Below are 22,216 nucleotides of genomic sequence, written 5' to 3'. Positions count from 1 at the left end.
ACAGACATAGGAATTTTTAATAAGAATTAAAGAGCGACCTCCACGACACGTTATGTTCAGATATTTTGGTTTTTGTCATATCTTCAGTCTTAATAAATTTGGGTTTTTTGAAAATTAAGAAAAGGGGGAGGGTTCTTAAGGGATGTAGGTTGTATTCGTTGAAAAATGGAGTAGTGATTTTCTTAAAGAAACTAAGTCTTTGAAAAGGGGGACTGATACCACATACAAAAAATCTAGTTCTGAAATTTGTCGTGGAGTCCCCTATCATTCCTTTATAGGCCTTTTGCACTGTACATCATGATTGTACTCATCGTGTGTACTTGTTGATTAGAGCTTTTGCCAAAACCGGTACTTCGATTTTTTATTTTTATTTAATTTTCCACACATTTCCTTTCTTTTTATAACTTTATTTGGACAGAGCGTGCTTTTCAATATCTGTCAAATAATGATTGCAACATTTTTTGTGTAAACGCTGATCGATAGAAGCCAATCATCGAAAAAATAAAATGATTTTGATTTTTTTAGCCATGACTGATGGTTATGTATACATATGACGCATACACCCTTATTTTCACCAATGCTATTACGATGACCACGCATCATGATGTACTGTTTAAACTCCTCATTAGAAATTGTATATGTTTAAAAAAGTTTACCTCGATATCACGTTGAAAATCAAAGAGATTGACTTTCTGCCAGCAGGATCCATCTAAAGCTAAGATATTCCAGTATTTAGAGACCTTAAAATGGGAATAACAAAAAAAATTACCAAAATGTTTTTTTTTTGATGACCCTTATCAATTCTCACTTGTGCACATCTGCATAATGAAACCACATCCAAATATGAAAATATACGTAATAGTATTTCCTTTGGCAGTTGTTTAATAAGTTCATCATCATTATCGTTTGTGTTGAGGAATGTTTGCTGCAAGAAAAAAAAAATGAAGAGCAAAATAAAATCTCATGAGGAAGTGCCTTATAAAAATGTTTTTTTTTTTGAAAGAAATAAACCAAACGCAAAATACAAACGAATTATGTACATGACATGGATTTAATTTTTTTCTTGTTTATATTAATCAGAAGATACATATGTAGCGTGGATATGATTTTGTGGGTATAATGAGGTGTAAGTATGTTGATGACCTTCATATTATTAGTTCTTCTTAGCGAAATATGCCTAAACGTATTTACAAAAAAAAATAAAAAAAAAATATATATATACATATTTAAATTTTTTTCTTGTTATCGAGGCGTAAATCAAATTTTGCAACAAACTTAAGGTCTGTAGAGAATTATGGAAACAAATTTTTGGTTTCGAAAGTAAAAATATTTCCAGGAACACACAGTCCAAAGCCAGTTTGGGTAAAATCTTAAGAACAGATCTTTAGGAAATGAATGCATTTTGAATTAAAAAATAATCGTAAAAAATAGGCAAATTTTCTCTAAAGCAGAAAAGAAAAATTTTTTATGAACTTTCTCTAAAGAAAAAGTTTCCAAGAAATTTTCTGTATGAAGAAAAATTTTCTATGAAATATTTTCCAAAGAAAAAATGTCCATAAAATATTTTCTAAAGAAAAAATGTCCATGAAATTTTTCTTTGAAACTTTTCCGAAAGAAAAAATTTCTTCGAAACTTTTCCTAAAGAAAAAATTTCTATGAAACTTTTCCTAAAGGAAAAATTTCTATGAAACTTTTCCTAAAGAAAAAAATTTCTATGAAACTTTTCCTAAAGAAAAAATGTCTATGAAATTTTTCCTAAAAAAAAAATTCTATGAAATTTTTCCTAAAGAAAAAATTTCTATCAAATTTTTCCTAAAAAAAAATTTCTATGAAATTTTTCCTAAAGAAAGAAAAAATTTCTATCAAATTTTTCCTAAAGAAAAAATTTCTATGAAATTTTTCCTAAAGAAAAAATTTCCATGAAATTTCCCCAAAAAAAATTTGTGTGAAATTTTCTCTAAAGAGAACAATTTTTGAAAATTCTCAAAAGAATTTCTATGAATTTTTTTCAAAGGAAAAAGTTTTCATTAAAATTTCTCTAAAAGCAAAATTTCTATGTAATTTTCTCCAAAAAAAAGTCTAAAATTTTTTCTAAAGCAAAAACTTTAGTTGTAAATTTTCTCTAAGGGCAAGATTTTAAGAATTTTTGTAGCCTTTTCACCCTCTCTGTAACCAATGCGACACTGAATTGACAAGTCAAGAAAGTCCCTACCTTGAAGCAGTGCAAGGACATACTTTCTTAGCCCCAGAATAAGTGTCTTCGGTTTACTGATTCATTAGCTCAATCTGCGCTCATTTGTGATCCTTTTCAGCTAGCCCTTTTTCAGCCGCCCCTTGATGGTCAAGAATCCAGCTAGGCCTTGTAGCCATGCCCAAGGTTCAAAGAAGGTAATTGCATCTTTCGACCTGTTTCAAATTTACATGGCCTGACGCCAAAGCTAATAGCGCAGACTCATTGTCCACAGTCGGATCAAAAGGCCGCTCCTGTATCGCCATTGTCTTCAGTGGCTTTACGATTGAGAAAAGTTTCGCCTTAAAAACACTAGATCCTGCAGAAGTTCGCCTTCACCTATGTGGAGCACAGTGTAAACCTAAGGTTGCAATGAAGGTCGAGGTTATACTACTTCACATATATCGTGCCTGTCTGATTGAGCAGCCGTTCCTGTACCGCCATCGTCTCCAGTGCTTTTGCGATCGCGATGATCTCCGCCTAAAAGACACTAGTCCCATTTCCAACACCTCCTCGCCACCACAAACACTGCAGAAGTACGACACCCCTTGTGTCCAGCGCGACATTAAAATTCTGATGTTGTAAAGATCTTTCAGGACTCCTGTCTGCAGACCGAGGCCATACTTCCTCAGCCCCAGCGTATGTCACATCTTGTTTCGCTCCATACTCAAATACAGGCCCATGGCCAACATGCAGCCCACAATATCATGCTACGGTCGGCGTGCTCCCTACCAAGGTGTACGCACAGGAATGGGTTTACTGATTCATTAGTACGATCTGCGCTCATTAGAGATTAATTCCTGTTGGCTCGTCAGCCTCCGCTTTTCTCTCCACCCCATGGTAACCTAGTGGTCAGCGCATCCTGACTGCCCTCTCTATTATTCGAAGAAGATCTTCGCATCTTCTTACCAGTCTCTCTCTCTCTCGCATGGCCTGACGCCAGAGCTTTCAGGGCCGCCTCATTCTCCACATATTTATATGGTGTTAATCTGATCAAGCAGCCGCATCTGCATCGAAAACATCTACAGTGCTTTCACGATCGCGAAGACCTCTGTCTAAATGACGCTTCACCCATCTTCAACTCTTTCTTGTCATCACTGACCTTGTAGAAATGCACCTTTTCCCTGTGAGCTGTGCGACTTCAGAGACCTAACATTGCAATCAGCAGTCCAAGGTCATGCTTTCTAAGCCCCAAGATAAGTGACTCTTTTGCCACCGTGCAAATTACAGCAACAGCCAGCGCCCAATCGTAAAGATTTTCCACCCTATCAAGGAGGTAGCACAGAGAAGGCTTCACTGATTCCAGTTCATTCCTGGGAGCACACAGAGCCCGATAGCCCTTCCCATTGTTCAAAGAATCTCTTTGCGTCTCCTCACTAGTTTTGATCTCACACGACCCAGAGCTTTCAGCAACACCCGGCTATTCATGATTATCCTGCTAGTCCGATCGGGCAGCCTACCCGCTTGACATTGTGCCCCGTCCAGATGCCCCATCTCCATCCGTCCATCCGTGTTTGCAGAATGTCCTTGAAAAACGAGGTATCCCCACCCAGTTAAATAATTCATGGCTTCCTATACAGCATTTCTCCACGGCACACCGCCAGCATCCAAAGAACTCCCGATTTTCTCCATCTAAGACACCCTCATTCTAAAGGGCGTATACAGCATTTCTCCACAGCGCATCGCCAGCATCCAAAGAACTCCCGACATCCTCCATCTTAGGGCGACCTAAGTTGTGTAACTCCCGACACTCTCATTCTAAGGGCGATCTATGTTGTCGCACATCCATTATAACATCGAAGATAGCATTCAGCGACCCTTTCGGGTCACTTTTCGTTACTCCAGAGATCTGCAACTCAACGTTACCCAGGCCTTCCCTATCTTCCTGCGGGAGACATATGTAGCTGCCCATAACCTTATGCCAAACTAAACATACTAAAGGTCAAACCAGAATGAGCGCGTTGAGAAGCCATACATAAATACCCATGGCCCAGCCGCACAACCACTCATTCATACATACGATCGTCACGACCGACCAGCCAGCTTGCTAGACACATATATTTACATAAATACACATATCCCGGACTCACAGCCATCCATACTTATATCAGTTAAGTGATGAACATTAAGACATACCAGTGTAAAGGGCATACGATCGGGCATGGAAATTTACATTTTTGCTTCTTGGCACAGATGCTCTCACGGATTGTCGTTATTTGACATCTATTTTAACAAGACCAGTATGATATAATTCTCACTTGGTTAATGTAGCAACTGCTACTTAATGTCACGTTTTTCTATGGCTGCCCATGAGTCGTTGAGTAGACAGCATAGTAAGACGTCTGGCATAGTTCGCTGTCAGAAAGCTCTAAGGGTTTCATAACCGATTAACGCGATTCGTTTGCATCCTAACTGACTGATCCGTTGGTACCATAAATAACGCCACTAGAAAACTAGTTTGCATCCTAACGCGATTGGGAAACTAGTTCGCACCCTAAACCTGATTCGTTCGCATCCTAAGGCTGATTCGTTGGCATCTTAAAGCGAGCAGGCAACTAGTTCGCTTCCTAACGCGACTGGGACACTGGTTCGCATCCTAAAGCTGATTCGTTTGCATCTTAAGGCTACTAGGAAACTAGTTCGCATCCTAACCCCGATTCGTTTGCATTCGAACGCGATTCGTTCGCATCCTAATGCGACTTGGCACCTAGCTGGCATCGTAACGCTGATTAGTTCGCACCCCAAACGCATGCCCGATACCATTTCGCATCCTAACGCGACTAGGAAACTAACTCGCATCCTTACACGACTAGGCAACTAGTTCGCATCCTAACACTAGGCAACTAGTCGTCACGTTTTTCTAGCGCTGGTCATGAGTCGTTAAGCAGACAGCATAATAAGAAGTGTGGCATGGTCCGCAGTCAGAAATCCTAGAAGGCCTAAGGATTTCATTACCGATAAACCGATTCGTTCGCATCCTAACTGACGGATCCGTTGGTACTATTAAAAAACGCGACTAGAAAACTAGTTCGCAGCCTAACGTGACTAGGAAACTAACTCGCATCCCAACGTGAGTAGGAAACTGGTTCGCACTCTAACGTGATTCGGCAACTGGTTCGCATCCTAACGCTGATTCTTTCGCATCTTAAGGCGACTATGAAACTAGTTCGCATTCTAACACCGATTCCTTCGCATCGTAACGCGATTCGTTCGCATCCTAACGTGACCAGGCAACTTGTTTGCGTCCTTACGCTGATCCGCTCGCATCCTAAAGCTGATTCGTTCGCATCCTAACGCGACTCGTTCGCATCCATACTGTATTGCACATCCCTTAACTCTGCTCTTGTCTTTCCGGACTCTAACCAAGGTAGCGGTGATGCCCACGGTGCGCTCAAAAGCAAACTCTAAGCCCCCGAGTAGGTCCACCGCCTGAAGACAAGCGAATACCGAACAATTCGAATACCAGCCGAAACCTTAACCGCAGGATAACGCAACCAGCCCAAACCGTCCGGATACCGAAGAAACCGACTGGAAGGGATTCATAAGTGAAGGGTTGTGGGTCCTTAAAGGTAAACCCTGGACGACTGCTAGCCTACATTAGCTATAGACAAAACCACGTTACAGTTGTTAACTCCTGATTAGAACATTCAGTTAACCAAGTTGTTGGCGAACTCGGATTATCATTTTGGGGTCATGGTTTCGATTCTCAATAGAAGTTTTGGTCTATCGTTTCTAAGGTATCACACTGGACTACAATCTGTATGGTCTTCGTGTGTTCTAAAGGTCTGCCACTATTACCTAACCTATTGCTTACTGGTGGTGGTGAAATTAGTGACAGTCCCCATTGATATTAAAGAAGTCTTAATGCCCTTGCTTAACTAATTTTCAAGCTATTGGGCGAAAGGACACTATTTGGCCTTGAGTTTAATTAAAAATTCAAACTCAATTGAAATCTTGAAAAAATCCTTCTCCTTCTTTGAAAATTTTTTTTTAACATATTCTTATTCTACACAAAATTTCCTTTAATTTGAGTACCATATTGTTAATATTAGGCATCAATTTATCAGGGTGGGACAAGGGGGGTTTGTGATTTCCCCCAAGTCCTAGCCTCAAAAAAAGACTTCATTTTAGTGTTATAGGGATAAAATTTGATTAGTTGAGATTTTCAGGGTGAGGCTAAACCTATTTTCTTTAAATGTTCACCGATTGCCAAAAACGGTCCTTTGGTGAAAATAGGGGCGGACACTCCGAATTTCAAAAAATTTTACATTTGCAGCGAAGCAATTTATGCACATTTTTGAATCGTTAAGGCATATGAAAATGTCTTAACTTGGGTTCAGGGGTAGGGGAGTTCCTCTTTTTTCCCGTAAAGATCTCGAAGCGAGCCTGTAGATTAATCGGGGCATTATGAGACTCTTATTATAGATGTCTAGGTACGAATGCCATATCCGTTTTTCAATTTCTTTTCATTTCCTGAATTTTTGCATTAGGTAGTCCTTTGGTGGTTTCGAGAATTTAAGATTTATGCTGCTCCTTTCCTTCATGGATTTATGTGTTCCTGGAAATATTTAATGGAAGAAATCTTTGAAGGGAAATATAAGGATTTTTTTAATAAAATAAATACTTCATATATATAGCTTAAAGTGCCCTCTGCCCTTAGACACCAATATTTTTGTTTCTCCTGAAACACATCCACTGAAATAAAGAAGAAATATAACAGCCCCTTAAATGATATGGATGTGGCTATATCAGTGATATCCTTTTTTTCCCCAAGACTATGCTGATGATGATCGGATGGTTGGTTGTATGGCGACAAGAGTAGATGAATGATTGTTGGAAAAAAATCAAGGGTGACAAAAATTTAGGAAAAAAAACAACAAACTGAAATATATCGAAAAATAATTCATATATATTTACAGGTCCATTTTCATCTGAGGAATCCACATCCATTTTGTAGATGCACGTTGCTGCCTTACGCTCCAAAACGTTTAATATATTGTTCCCCACGGCCTGCACCGGCGAGGAGGTGGTTGATGCCGTCGTCGTCACCGCCGCCGCCGCCGCTGCTGCTGTTGTATTTGCAACACTTGCACCGGTTGTTGTTGCCAAAATCAATTCGGTTTTATTTTTGGGTTTTGTATTAAGGAAAACCCTTTGAACCACACCAGGGGGTCCTCCACCACCAATGCCAACACAACCACCACCGCCGCCAACAACAATGCCACTGACATCCGAGGACAATGTTGAAGAAGAAGCCAAAGCCGAGGGCGAAGCAGATGATGTTATTGATGATGAGGAGGAGGATGATGACGACGAAGCTGAGACATTTGAAGCCACTGAACTCCAAAAGGATGGTGCACCACCACCGCCCCCAATATGATTGCTGCCGCCGCCAACGCTTAACAATTTGCGATTGTTGTTGTTGCTAAAGCTGAGATTTAAATTGAACGAACGTTTTGTATTGGAATTATTGTTATTTTCGCGCTGTTGCGTTGCCGAATCGCTGGAACGTTGCTGATGACGTGGTGAGGATCTAAGGGGAAATATGAGTTCTTGACTGCCGCCACCCTCGCTGGCTGTGCTGGTGCTTAAGCTGCTCTCGCCCACACTAAGGGCCTCAACTGAAGCAGCAGCTCCTCCCCTACTACTACTACTACTACCACTACCAACGACATCATTAACTTCTCCACCGCCGCCATTGATACCAAGACCACCGCCGCCGCCACCTCCACCACCACCACCACCACCACCGCCACTGTTATCGAAATTTGAATTGTTTTGAATAAACATTTAAAATGCGATTTTCAAAATGTTGGCCAAAGTTTTAAACCGAACCGCACACACAAACACCACAATGTTATAAATTTTCTAGTTTTTAATATTTTCTTTGTTGCTGTCACTTTTTAATACAAGTATTTATTTTATTGTTTTCTTTGGAAAATTCTAAAAGAGAATAGTTATGCAAAGTGTTTAGGTAGTTCCTTAAAAAAAAGGATGAAGGATATTTGCAACTAAAAAATGAAACAATTGCGGATATATGGTAGTTGGATACATATAAACATTCAATTTAATTTTTTTTTAAGGATGATGTTTTTTTTATTTTAAATTGTTTTTGCTATATATGCTAGTGGGGAATCGGTGAATATGATGGAGGGGAGAGCAAGAGAGCGTGAGAGTAGCAAGTAGTAGAGGAAGGTTGCTTTTATTTAGGGTTCAATGCTCAAATCATGTTTTAATCGAATGCATGACATATTTGTTTGTCTGTACTGTATGTGTATGTGCCATGGTGTCATGAAATTTTGTTTTGTCCTTTAATAAAATTGCTAATATATATTGGGAATCCTTAGCAGTGACCAAAGCATACTCCCCCCAAAAATGTATTAATTTCCAGTAAATGAAATAAATTTTATGGTATCTGCATCCTAAAAACATAAAATGAGTGTTACTGTTCTATGGCAGAAAGTAAAGAACAATATTCCAAAAAAAAAAAAAATAGCATAAACATTTTTTGTACTTTAATCTCTTAGCACATAATAATAGCTTTCCAAGAAATTATAAAAAACAAGAATTGTAAAGCTTAAACGGCATAACAAATCCAGGATTAACCAGAGCCATCTATTGGAGACTAGTGACAAATTAGCCCATAAAGATGATATCACTGCGAAACAAACAAAAAAAAAGGTGGTTGAAGTATTTTACATTTGTTACAGCGTTTGGAATAATGCTTACATCGAAAAGTAACCAAAAGTAGTAAAAAAGTGATAAGTTCGGCTGGGCCGAATCTTGGATAACCCCCATTATGGATTCCGCTAAAAATGTACCTAAAACTGTAAGGGTACCTGTATCACCATATTGATCGATTCGGATATAACTTGGCACTGATGTTGTAAGTCATGAGATAGGTTTTTGGATAAAAATGTCAGCCAAATCCTGTGAATATTTAGGTTTCTAGGGACTCAAAAAGTCAAACCCGAGGATCGGTATATATGGGGGCTTTATCAGTTCATAGACCGACTACGATCATACTTGGCATGGATGTTGCAAGTCGTAACACAACTCTTTGTTCCAAATTTCAGCCAAATCGAAAGAAAATTGAGGCTTCTAAGGGCTCAAGTAGTGAAGTCCGGGGATCGGTTTATATAGGGGCTATATCTGTTTATACACCGATTCGGATCATATTTGGCATGGATACACACGTCTTTGTTCCAAATTTCAGCTGAATTGGATGAAAATTGAGGCTTCTAGGGTCTCAAGAAGGCAAATCCGGAGATCGGCATATATGGGGGCTATATCATCTCATAAACCGACCAGGATCGTACTTGGCATGGATGTTGCAGGTTATAACACAAGTCTTTGTTCCAAATTTTAGCCAAATTGGTTGAAAATTGAGGCTTCTAGAGGCTCAAGAAGTCAAATTCGGCGATAGGTTAAAACGGGGGCTATATCAGTTTATAGACCGATTCGGATCATACTTGGCATGGATGTTGTAAGTCATAACACAAGTCTTTGTTCTCAATTTCAGACAAATCGGATGAAAATTTAAGCTTCTAGGGGCTTAAGAAAATCAAATCCAGATACGGTATATATGGGGGCTATATCTGTTTGTAGACCGACTCGGACCATGCTTGGCGTGGATGTTGAAAGTCATAAAATAAGACTTTGTTCGGATGAAAACTAAGGCTTATAGGATTTCTAAACTCAAAACCGGGGATCGGTATATATGGGGGCTATATTAGTTTATAGACCGACTAGAATAGTACGTGGCATGGATTTTGGAAGTCACAACACAAGACTTTGTTCCAAATTGGTTGAAAATTAAGGCTTTTAAGAGCCTAAGAAATCAAAACCGGGAATCGGTTTATATGGGGGCTATATCAGTTCATAGACCGACTAGGATCTTACGTAGCACAGATACTGGAACTCATAATACAAATCTTTGTCCCAAAGTTCAGCCAAATCGGATCCAAATTGAGGCTTCTAGGGGCTCAAAAAGTCAAATCCGGGGGTCGGTTTATATGGGGGTTATATCTGTTTAAAGACCGATGTGGATCATTCTTGGCATGGATGTTGGAAGTCATAATACAAGAATTTGTTCCAAATTGGTTGAAAATTAAGGCTTCTAGGAGCTTAAGAAGTCAAAACCGGGGATCGGTTTATATGGGGGCTATATCAGTTCATAGACCGACTAGGATCTTACTTAGCATGGATACTGGAACTCATAACACAAGTTTTTGTCTCAAAGTTCAGCCAAATCGGATCAAAATTGAGGCTTCTAGGGGCTCAAAAAGTTAAATCCGGGATCGGTTTATATGGGGGCTATATCAGCACATAGAGCGAACAGGATCGTACTTAGCATGGATGTTGCAGGTTATAACACAAGTCTTTGTTCCAAATTTAAGCCAAATTGGTTGAAAATGAAATGAAAATGTGTCAATAGTGTCAAGATGCTACTGAAGCTAAGATATCGGCATACAGAGCAGAGAATGAGAGGTATCGGGAGTAAAGGAGAGAGGAGAAACGTTTATTCCGCAGAAAAAAGAAGGAAATGGAAAGACATGAATGTGAGCGAAATGAGATGTACCGAAGTCACTGATGATGGTATCCAATGTTTACCTCCTAGTCAGAATGTTGTCCAAGTGCTATGACCCGACTGAAGAACAACAAGGCAACAGGACCCGACGGGTTGCTGAAGTATTTAAGACCGGAGGCGACACGCTGATAAGTCAAATGCATTGGCTTGCCTGCACGATCTGGCTAGAAGAACGCATACCTGATGATTGGAACCTCCGCATACTATGACCCGTACACAAGAAAAGAGACAAGATAGGATGTGCCAACTAAAGAGGAATAAGTCTCCTCCCCATCGCATATAAGATTCTCTCGAGCATACTGTGCGAAACATTAAAACCTAAAGTCAATGAGATAATTGGGCTTTGTCATTGCGGCTTTAGACCTGGTAAAACCACCATAAGCCAGATATTCACACTGTGCCAAATCCTGGAAAATACTCGAAAATGACAAATCAACACCTACCATCTCTTTTCCTGTCTACAAAGCCGCTTTCGATAGTCGATCAAGAATGTAGAGATGGTACGACCAAGAATGCCGAGATGCTATTGAAGCCAAGAAAGCGGCATTCAGAGCAACCATGCAATCAGTAGCAACGCGCCAGATGAAGGAGAGGTATCGTGAGAGAGGAGAAACTTCTATTCCGCAGAAAGAAATAAGAATTGGAAAGACGTGAGTGTGGGCGAATTGAGATGTATAGGAGACGGAATGAAGTCCGGAAATTCTACCAAAGAATTAAATATCAAACCGATGGCTTTGGTACAGGCACATCCTCCTGCAGAGACAAAGAAGGAATTCTGGTAACTGATATAGATAGTGTACTGAGGACATGGAAATATCATTTTACCCAGCTACTAGTGTTCGATGTTGGCGACGGAGAGAAAACTGCAGAGTCAATCCCTGTAAAGGTATAAAATGTTTATCTCCTAGTCAGAATGAGGTCCAAGTAGCAGACTGAAGAACAACAAGGCTGCAGAAGCCGACGGATTGCCAGCTCAACTATTTAAGAGCGGAGGCGACACGCTGATACGGCGTTTGCATCAACTTGTCTCAGCAATCTGGCTAAAAGCACGCGTAACCGATGTTTGGAACCTCGGCATACTATGACCCGTACACAAGAAAGGATACAAGACGGAATGTGCCAACTAAAGAGGAATAAGTCTCCTCCCCATCGCATGCAACATATTGTCGGGTGTAAAGAAAGATTAAAACCTAAAGTCAATGAGATAATTGGGCGCTATCAATGCGGGATGTAGGCCACCGTAGCGCAGAGGTTAGCATGTCCGCCTATGACACGCTGAACGCCTGGGTTCGAATCCTGGAGAAACCATCGGAAAAAATTATCAGCGATGGTTTTCCTCTCCTAATGCTGGCAACATTTGTGAGGTACTATGCCATGTAAAACTTCTCTCGAAAGAGATGTCGCACTGGGGCACGCCGTTCGGCTCGTTCGACTCGGCTATAAAAAGGAGGCCGCTTATCATTGATCTTAAACTATAATCGGACTTTCCTCATTGATACGTGAGAAGTTTGCCTCAGTTCCTTAGTGGAATGTTCATAGGCGAAATTTGCATTTTTTTTTAGACCTGGTAAATTCACCAGATATTCACACTGCACCAAATCCTGGAAAAGACCCGAAAAGGACAAATCAACACCTGCCATATCTGAGTTTGCCATCCCTGCAAAATGAATAAGGATGATACTTGCAGATACACGTTCCTCAGTAAGAATAGGAAAGAATCTCCTTGAATCATTCACAACCAAACGAGGTTTAAGACAAGGAACCAGCTTATCGGGTGATCTCTTTAATATCCTGCTGGAGAAGATTATACGAGATGCAGATGTGAACAGATATGGCAGACTACTCACAAGAGAACACATGATACTCGCCTATGACGACGACTTGGATATCATGGGTCGGTTATCAGAAGTAGTAACTGCAGGCTTTGAAAGAATCCAACGAGAGTCAGTGAAAATGGTGCTGGCAGTCAATGGAGAGAAAACAAAATGGATGTTATCAACTCCCAAAATGCCTTGTACAGGCGAGCAGATAAAGAAAAGGGAGAAAGTTGAGAACCACAACTTTGAGAGAGTCAGCAACTCCTTCTAACTCAGTGCCGCCGTCACCGAAACGAATGACACCAGTTTTGAAATAAAGCGAAGAATAATACCGGCAAAGAGATGCTACTTTGGATTGAGTGAGCAGTTTAGTAACAAGGTCCCCTCTAGACAGACGAAGATCGCGCTATACAAGACACTGATATTACCCGTGTTGTTATATGGTTCCGAGGCAAGGGTACTTGTGAAAGTAGACGAGGCAGCGTTTGGAGTGCTTGAAAGAAAGATTCTTCGTAAAATATATGGACCAGTTTCCATAGATGGATAATATCGGCATCGCATGAACCACGAACTGTATGAGCTGTATGCCGTCGTTAGCATAGTTCAACGTATCAACGTACAACGGTTGCGTTGGCTAAGTCAAGTTGTAAGAATGCATGAAGAAGCTTCAGCGAAGAAATCTTTTGAAGGCCATCACGCTGGTGCATGCAAACCGAGAAGGCCAAAAACCCTATGGAAAGAACAAGTGGTGAGAGACATCTCGAAACTTGGTGTCAGAGATTATAGAAGAAGCGCAGAAGATCGAGGCGCTAGGGACGCTTTTCTACGCTCGGCTAATGGGACAAATGTTCTGTCATAGCCAATTTAGGTAAGGTAGGGACATTTTTATATAAATTTCTAAGGAAAATTATATTTTCCATACTTTCCAACTTAATTTAATTACAATAATTGTTTTGCAAACCATTTCCACAAACTCTGATGACCTCTGTGTGTTATGTCCTTTGAAATAAATCTCAAAGTCAGTGCAAATAAACAAGTCCTTTGTGTAAACTTAGACAATTTGCCATTGATTTCCAAGTTCCTTGTGATAGTAATGCATTTTTAAGTTTTTTTTTTTTTGAGCGAAATTGAGCAAACAAAGAAAATAATATCGTTTGATACCCTAGTTCCCTCACTTCCTGGGCGTTTGAAGTAGTTGCGCTTTGTCTACCATTTTGATAATGAAATTCCAGACAAAAAATAGTTTGTTTACGATACACGATAAAAATGTGCATGAGTGCAGAAAGTAATGAAAAGTAAATAAAAAAATTTCACATATTTACATTTATCAAGCAAACCCTCGACCAGCAACAAACACCTACCAAGCGATCCATCATTACCAAGTGCAGCTTCTGAGCTCTGTCTACTGCCTTCTGACTGACTCATTGTTAAACTAATAAAGGCGTCCCAAAGACTAGACTCATAACTCCTCCATAGCATTCATTGACTGTAAACATTGTCCTTAACTCGTCGTTGGATCTTCCTTTGTTGGTGGCAGCCATAAAAAAGGGCCAATTCAGATAGCCAACAACCAACCAAAGCAGACGGACGTCGAACTGAATGCAACGAAGCCGGACAGTTCCGCTCAGACACAAGAGCACTTTGTAGATTTGTTTATTTTTCGTTTTGTTTTGTAGGAGAACCACCATTCCTCACTTTATATAGGAAACTGCCGTTGGAGGAAGGGAGTGGGCGTTCTTTGTTCATATGCGTCACATTGTCTTCCTTGCCATGCAATGATTTTAAAATATGATTGAAATTTGTGGTGTAGGGATAGCAGCAGTGTTAATTTGAGAAAATCATTGCCATCATCAACTCCTCCGACTTGCAAAGTTTTCTTTGTTTGTTCTTTTTCCGCTTCCAGACAGTCAACAAAACAAAAAAAAACGAAAGTGAGTGGCTAGAATTGAATGGAATTTGCTTTGTTCCTGAAATGTGCAGCGTTAAACAAACACATAATGCCAAATATGCAGCAGTTGGTTTCACATGTCCTTTAACATATTTGTGGGTTGAGTAGCGCAGAAGATGCTTTTATGGCCAACAACAGATGGCGCCAACCAACACAAAACAATTACGTGCTCTGCTTCTATGCTTAGAAAATTATTTTCCCTTTTTTTTGGAAAATTTTACGACTGACTGTGATAACGTTGATGGCAGACAGTTTTTTTACAGAATTCAATTACAGTGATACTCAAACTGGCAATGAACCGTCCATAAAGCCTTTAATTTGAAGCCAAACCACAGGAACGCTGTAGCATTATTAGAAATCTCTTGTAGGAGTACAAAAAGGAGGGCATTAGAGACATTCTCGTATAGGGCAAGCGACCATCAATACAACTCGTTCTGCTTGAATAGCAACGAAATGTCGCAGGCAAGAAATATTTGCAACTCCACTAGAAGATGGAATGTCAACTAGTTTGACACCACAGTACTCCTAGCCGATATTGACATACGCCTGGGAATAGATCGAGCTCGTGAAGATGCCAGAAATACTGTCAAACACACCATAGAAGATTAAAGGTTAGCAGGAGTAAGTTTAAACTAGAGCTGGCATAATATCGATATCACTTTCGATATTTTATTTTTTTATCTGAAAATCGATTGATATTTTTCCCACCGATACTATCGGCAAAGTTCAATTTTTTGAAAATTTGAACAAAAATAAGCGATCCGACACTGAACCTATCCTAAAAGATACGTTGTGCCTATAGAGGGCGCAATTTTCTTCTGATGAGACCACAATTTTGTCAACGATTTCTCTCTTACTTACTTACAATTGACTTGATTAAATTTATTTTTATTCGGTCAGTGCATTAATATTGCTACTATAAAAATCGATTTCTTGATTTTTACTTCTCATTGTTCTTTAAAAATTTAGGTGATGGGAAATTAACGATAGTATCGATACTATCGATATTTATTATTAACAAGTAAAAAGGCGTTAAGTTCGGCCGGGCCAAACTTTGGATACCCACCACCTCGGGTATATACGTAAACCTCATTTCGTCAAATGCGATGAAAAATGCATACCTTATGCCCCATAGCAGCTATATCGAAATATGTTCCGGTTTGGACCAAATACTAATAAGTACAAGTCATTGTTCAATTGTGTAGCTATATCTTAAAATAAACCGATCTGAACCATATACGACACGGATGTCGAAAAGCCTAACATAAGTCACTTTGTAAAATTTCAGTGAAATCGGATTATTAATGCGCCTTTTATGGGGCCAAGTTCTTAAATCGAGATATCGGTATATATGGCAGCTATAACTAAATCTGGACCGATTTGGGCCAAGTTGCAGAAAAATGTCGAAGAGACTAACACAACTTGCTGTCCCAAATTTCGACAAAATCGGACAATAAATGCGCCTTTTATGGGCCCAAAACCTTAAATCGAGAGATCGGTCTATATGGCAGCTATACGTAAATCTCGATCGATCTAGACCAAATAGCAGAAATATGTCGAGGAGATTAACTTAACTCACTGTCCCAAATTTCGGCAAAATCGGACAATAAATGCGCCTTTTATGGGCCCAAAACCTTAAATCGAGAGATCGGTCTATATGGCAGCTATATTCAAATTTTAACCGATCTGGGCCAAATTGAAGAAGGACGTCGAAGGGCCTAACACAACTCACTGTCCCAATTTTACCAAATCGGATGATAAATGTGGCTTTTATGGGCCCTAAATCGGCAGATTGGTCTATTTGGGGGCTATATACGATATAGCCCCCTTTCGAATTTAACCTGCTTATGGACAAAAAAAGAATCTGCAAAGTATCAGCTCAATATCTCTATTTTTAAAGACTGTAGCGTGATTTCAACAGACAGACGGACGGACATGGCTAGATCGTCTTAGATTTTTAGGCTGATCAAGAATATATATGTTGTAAACAGAATGACAAAATGAATATAACCCCGTCCTTCGGTGGTGGGTTTAAAAAGTTTCCAGTGTAAGTCTTTTTATTTGCCATGAGTTGGTAAGCCCACTTGCCAACCAGTCAAAGAAAATGAGGAAAAAAGTGCGTGTTTGTAAAAATTATAACTAAAATTTACAACAAATGTGTGGGCAAAGTAATCAAATAAAATTTATTAAGATTTATGCCACCGTAGCGCAGAGGTTAGCATGTCCGCCAAGACGTTGAACGCCGAAGTTCGAATCCTGGCGAGACCATAAAATTTTTTTTTTCAGCGGTGGTTTTCCCCTCCTAATGCTAGCGACATTTGTGAGGTACTATGCCATGTAAAACTTCTCTCCAAAGAGGCCTTGCTCTGCGGTACGCCGTTCGGACTCGGCTATAAAAAGGAGGTTCTTTATCATTGAGCTTAAAACTTGAATCGGACTGACTCATTGATATGTGAGAAGTTTCCCCCTGTTCCTTATTAGATTGTTCATGGGCAAAATTTGCATTTTGCATGCACGCAATTGTATAAATAATTGGTTTTAATTTTATTTTACCATTCACAATAGAGGTATTTCTGCAAGTGGCCACACTTATTTGCGAAAACATATAACTAGTAAAATCGTTCAAAATCTCTCTATTGTGAATTATGTATATCTTTATTGAATGGGAGTTTTTGAAATTTAAGAACGCGAATATTTTAATCGAGCATAATTTATAAAAACTTATAAATTTATATGCAATTAGTATAACACCCATTATATACGAGATGAAATTTCATTTGATACGAAAGCGCACTCGATCACGCATGCGGTAATTCAGCCCCAGAACTTCGTTGCCCAGCATAGATGTCATTTTCATACAAATTGCATTGCACTACACTGTATAGTACTTAAATAAAACACAGCTAATATCGAAGCGCCTACATTCAATTTTGTTAAATTTGTTACAGTTCAGGAACTTTGATATTTCGTAATGCATGCATTGAATGTATTAACCTTGTGCCAAAGCTCCACTTAACGTGAATTCTATTAGAAACCTTTTTGGCGATATATTTCCATATCGAGTTCAATGATATGTAACTTTTTGCAAATATGTACTGCATGTAATGAAATATTGCTGGCTGATATATCTATCTGCCACATATGAAGAAACTATTTTGTAAATTATTCTAAAAAACGTGGCCTAAGTGTGGTATTTCTTCCTTAAGTGATTACAGGGTGGTGGCAGTTGGGGGAGAATAACAAAGACTTATGTATGTGCGTACTACTATCTTCTTCGGATGGTGTTGCTGAATATCAATCGTTTGTGGTTCAAAGAATTCCTCTCACATATAATCACAATAAATGAATAATACAGCGGAGACAACTTAAGAAATTCACCAACACTCCCACCCAAACGATATATAGGTACCAGAGCTCTCTTTCACTTCAACAAAGAAACGCAACACACTCATTCAGATATGATGCGAAAGACGTTATTTCCCATGTGTTGTTGCTGTCGCTGTTCTCGCCTTGTTGTTGTTGTCGTTGTTTTGGTTTATTTATTTTTTTAAGTGGCATTGAACCCGTCAAACCGTAAATTCGTTGAGACGCACATACATCGTTGTACGTACGTTCATATACGTAAGGCAGATACGTTGATACGTATAGAAACGTGAACATCGTTGATAGTAGGCATACATCTGCGATGCATCAAATTGGCTCAATATGAGAAGTATAAATGATTTAATAGGCAGTATAAAAAACAAGAGGAATGCAGATACCCTACAAAGGGGGGTTTATGGTTGAAATTGTTTAAAAATATCTGTGCATCTTCAAATGTAATTTATGTGTGACAGAAATTAGTCAAATCAGTCAAATCTTTTTTGTTTCAGTTTCTACCTTTCTGTGGCCCATCTCAGATGCTTTTTGAAATTTTTAATTCCGTTTAACTACTGCATGTGAGAAGCCCATAAGGATAAATGCCACGCCTACTACCTTTGACGATTCACGGCTTGAAACATAAAATTGAAGATGACATTGCAGCCTTATTTGGCCACATAATTAAAAATTTGTAAAAAAAATTGAGTCGGTTACTTAAGGTCAGAAGCGGCATTGTTATGAATAGAGTAATGTTCCATCATTAAACGGAATGTTGAGGAATTTAAAAATAAAATTATTGTAAATCAATGAACGATATTTATGAACGATAAAAATCGATAACGGTAAGTCCCCGAAGAAACATTACCGATAACTAGAAAAAGCCGTTGTTCGATTTTAGTGTTATAGACGATAATCAAAAGCTTTTAAACGATTTGTGCAATTTAAACCACATCACAGTTTGGGCACCTCACAAAACGAATAAGTAGTTTTAAAGAAGGCAAATGATGATTGTAAGGAATTAGTTTGGAATATGCTCTTACAGAGTGTAAAAGAACGATCAAATTTGGGGACCTGACAAAAGTAGTCTATTAAGTTCAAAGTATCTAAAAGGTACAATATGGTCTTGAAGGATGTAAAGATCAAGCAATCCCGTAGTTTGAGGATCTAGAAAAAAATGCGTTCCTGAAATGTAATCCTTACACAGTTTGGGGACCTGACAAAAGAATACAAATATGTCTTATGTGAATATACCTCGCATGAGGACTTTATACCCCGTAGTTTGAGGTCCACACAAAAAATGTGGAACTGAGAATTTTTAAATTTAAAACACTTCCTCCACAGTTTGTGAACCTGACAAAAGAATAAGGACGAATAAGAGCTTGGCTGCAAGTACCCAGGTATATGATGGCAATATACAATAAGGACAATTGATCATGTAAAATAAATCCCAAATTTGGGGACCTGAAAGAATTAGGCTATTGACTTCTAAGAATCAAAGAGGTACAATATACCTTTGAAGGTATAAATATCGACCAAACCCGTAGTTTGAGGACCCGAAAAATGTGTTCCTGAAATTTAAGTCACTACACAGTTTGGGGACCTGACAAGAATAGAAATAGCACTTATGTTAATATACCTCGTATTATGAGGGCATTTTGCCCTGTAGTTTGAGGATCACACAAAAAATTTGTAACTGAGTATTTTTTAAATTTAAAACACAGTTTGTGAATCTGACAAAAGAATAAAAACGAATAAGAGTTAGGCTGAAAGTACCCCGGTATATGATGGTAATATACAATAGTGGCAATTGATCATATAACTCCCAATACAATATTAGGGTTAATGTGCTATAAAACTCGTTTAGTCACTTGTGATAACACAGGAACAACAAAAGGAAGATTGATCCTATCTTTGAACTGCCAAATCGTTTCAAAAAAAAATTACAGCCAATTCCATTAACTTTTTGCTATTCTAATGAGTGATTTGGCTCATTCAAACATCTGTTTGCTCATTATGAAAACATCTGATTTTGACATATTAACGAATGCAAATCATTAAGAAAGAATTAGTGGCGCTAGCTGCTTATTATTTGAGAATCTTCACAGCCGCTAATGCAGACAAGTCTTAAAGATAGAGAGACTTAAAGTTGAACCAAGACAAATTCATTTACAGGTAGGAACAGTTGGCCCACAACAAAAAATCTTTGAATTTGAGAATGTTTTTGGTTCATGCCATTTTGCACACACACAACCGAACGCTATGAAAACTCGTTGAAAGATAGTGTACTATACGAGAAAAAATTGTAAACAGCTGTTTGCGGCACACTACCTGTAAATTAATTTATCTTGAGTTGAACACCCTTTATTCGCTAAGGCCTAGTACTAAGTTCATTCGCACGAAAATTGTCTATTAATTGATTGCGAAATATGCCGCATTCTATTGGACGACATAACACAAACAAAAGTGATACAACAACACACAACAATAGCATCTACGTTGAAGCAGATTTGTTTGCGAACCAGTTCGTAAGTATTTAATTACATTTGTAATTAATTAAAGCGGAATTTATACTGAAGCAGCAACATGTCGCCAATATTTTGCTTATTCTCATTCTCTTCGTCACTATTATTTTATAATGCGTTTTGATATTTGTTTGAGCGAAAAGTCTATCTCAGAATACGCACACTGCAGACTTTCTACAGTTGGCTCTTTTTCGACGCTCTTACAGCTTCTGTAGAAATAGTTATATGCAATCTTTTATCTTAAAAACAGCTGATTTCATAATATTAAAAACAGATGCATGAGTTAGTGCTTGTGATGCAAATTGTGTGCAAATTTTTAACACAGAATTCGTCATTAGCTTTGTTTCACTGAAAATGAGCGATCTTCACTCGCGTAAATGTCAAAATCAGCTGATTTCATTATGGGACACATGCTTGAGTGAGTCGACATACTTTTGATCCACACAGAATTCGTGAAATTAGCGGTAAGTCAATTTGCATGTTTCCCATTCAGACAGTGACCGTGTCATGATGAACATGACAAGAAAGACCTCTGTTCTAGCCAACGATTGGGTTACATAGCTTAAAACCCACAATTATTAACTTCCTGCTATTTGAGACCAGACTTTCTAGAATGCAGGTTAGTGCAATGACAATCATTATGGTTCAACTCTCAGTTGGCAAGTGGAAATATTGTCACAATCTCATTTATGCCAATATTCACAGGATTTTATATATTGGGTAAGATTTAAGTCAGACGTGTGGCAACAATGTCACAATCGCATGATTGTTGGCTCTCAATTTGTTAACCATGCGCACTGCGCATTGAAACAAAAATGAGCTGCTGATCAATAGCTTGTAATTATTGAGGATTGGCTCATACGAACAGTTATTTTAAATGGACCACACACCTCTGCCCCAGAAGTCCGGGTTCAAATTCCGACGGAAACTCCAAAACATTTTTCAAAGTCTAAATAGTTCTGACCAGGTGTGAAAAAATTTTAGCCATTCAACAAATCACCCTGGAAATAGGTCCATTATGTATACCGGTTTAAAATAGCGCATCAATTGTGCCGTCATTTACCATAAGGCTCATACAGAGCTTAGTTACATTTTATTTCGCCTTAAAATGTGGTTGATTTGTTTATTGAGTTTATTTGTTTCGTTAGGTTTAATTTACAAAGAAAATGATCTAGTAGTTCCTAATAATAAATTCATATAGGTCATTCCATACCAAACAAAATAACGACGGTATTTATTAGAGTGCAAATGCCAATTTTTCTGTAAACGTTTAAAATAGACTTGTGTATGGTTGTGTGTGATACACTATTGCGAATCATAACTATTACAATACGTCATCTCTCTTTTCTCTTTAACTTTTCTTTGTTTAACATTTTGATATGTTAGTTAATGGTGAAACAAAAATCAAACGGTAATGAATTTTAATGTTTTATTGTGAATGATAACATAATATTGTGAATTACAACATTATCTAGCCAGCTGTTACAATAGGGATAACACACTGTTGTGAATATACACCATTTTTCAACAGAAGAATACACTATTGTGAATCACAACTGTTGCAATACGTCATCCCTTTACCTTTTCTTTTTTTAACATTTTGTTTTACGAGTTAATGGTGAAATAAAAATCAAAAGGTAATGAATTTGAGTGTCTTATTTCCCCTCTGGGTTAGAGTGGCGTTTTTTATGTAGCAGATGCTGATATAAAAGCCTTCAATCTAAATGCAATACATACAGTCCATCATGA

General features: G+C 38.5%; 1 protein-coding gene across 1 annotated transcript in view; it reads right to left on the bottom strand.

Annotated features, from left to right (window-relative positions):
• LOC106091626 (F-box/LRR-repeat protein 20) overlaps positions 1–22,216 on the bottom strand; it is a 51,283-nt gene that overhangs the window by 14,831 nt on the left and 14,236 nt on the right. The window contains exons 3-5 of the mRNA XM_059368423.1: positions 7,148–8,173; positions 809–925; positions 657–740 (exon numbers count right to left, since the gene is read on the bottom strand). Of these exons, the coding sequence (XP_059224406.1) occupies positions 657–740; positions 809–925; positions 7,148–8,020 (1,074 nt within the window). The 5' untranslated portion in view covers positions 8,021–8,173. The remainder of the gene's footprint in view (positions 1–656; positions 741–808; positions 926–7,147; positions 8,174–22,216) is intronic.

The sequence above is a fragment of the Stomoxys calcitrans genome, chromosome 5 (assembly GCF_963082655.1).
Source record: "Stomoxys calcitrans chromosome 5, idStoCalc2.1, whole genome shotgun sequence".
Lineage (NCBI taxonomy): Eukaryota > Metazoa > Arthropoda > Insecta > Diptera > Muscidae > Stomoxys > Stomoxys calcitrans.
Note: the sequence above shows the minus strand (reverse complement) of the source record. Positions and strands in the feature narration are given on the sequence as shown.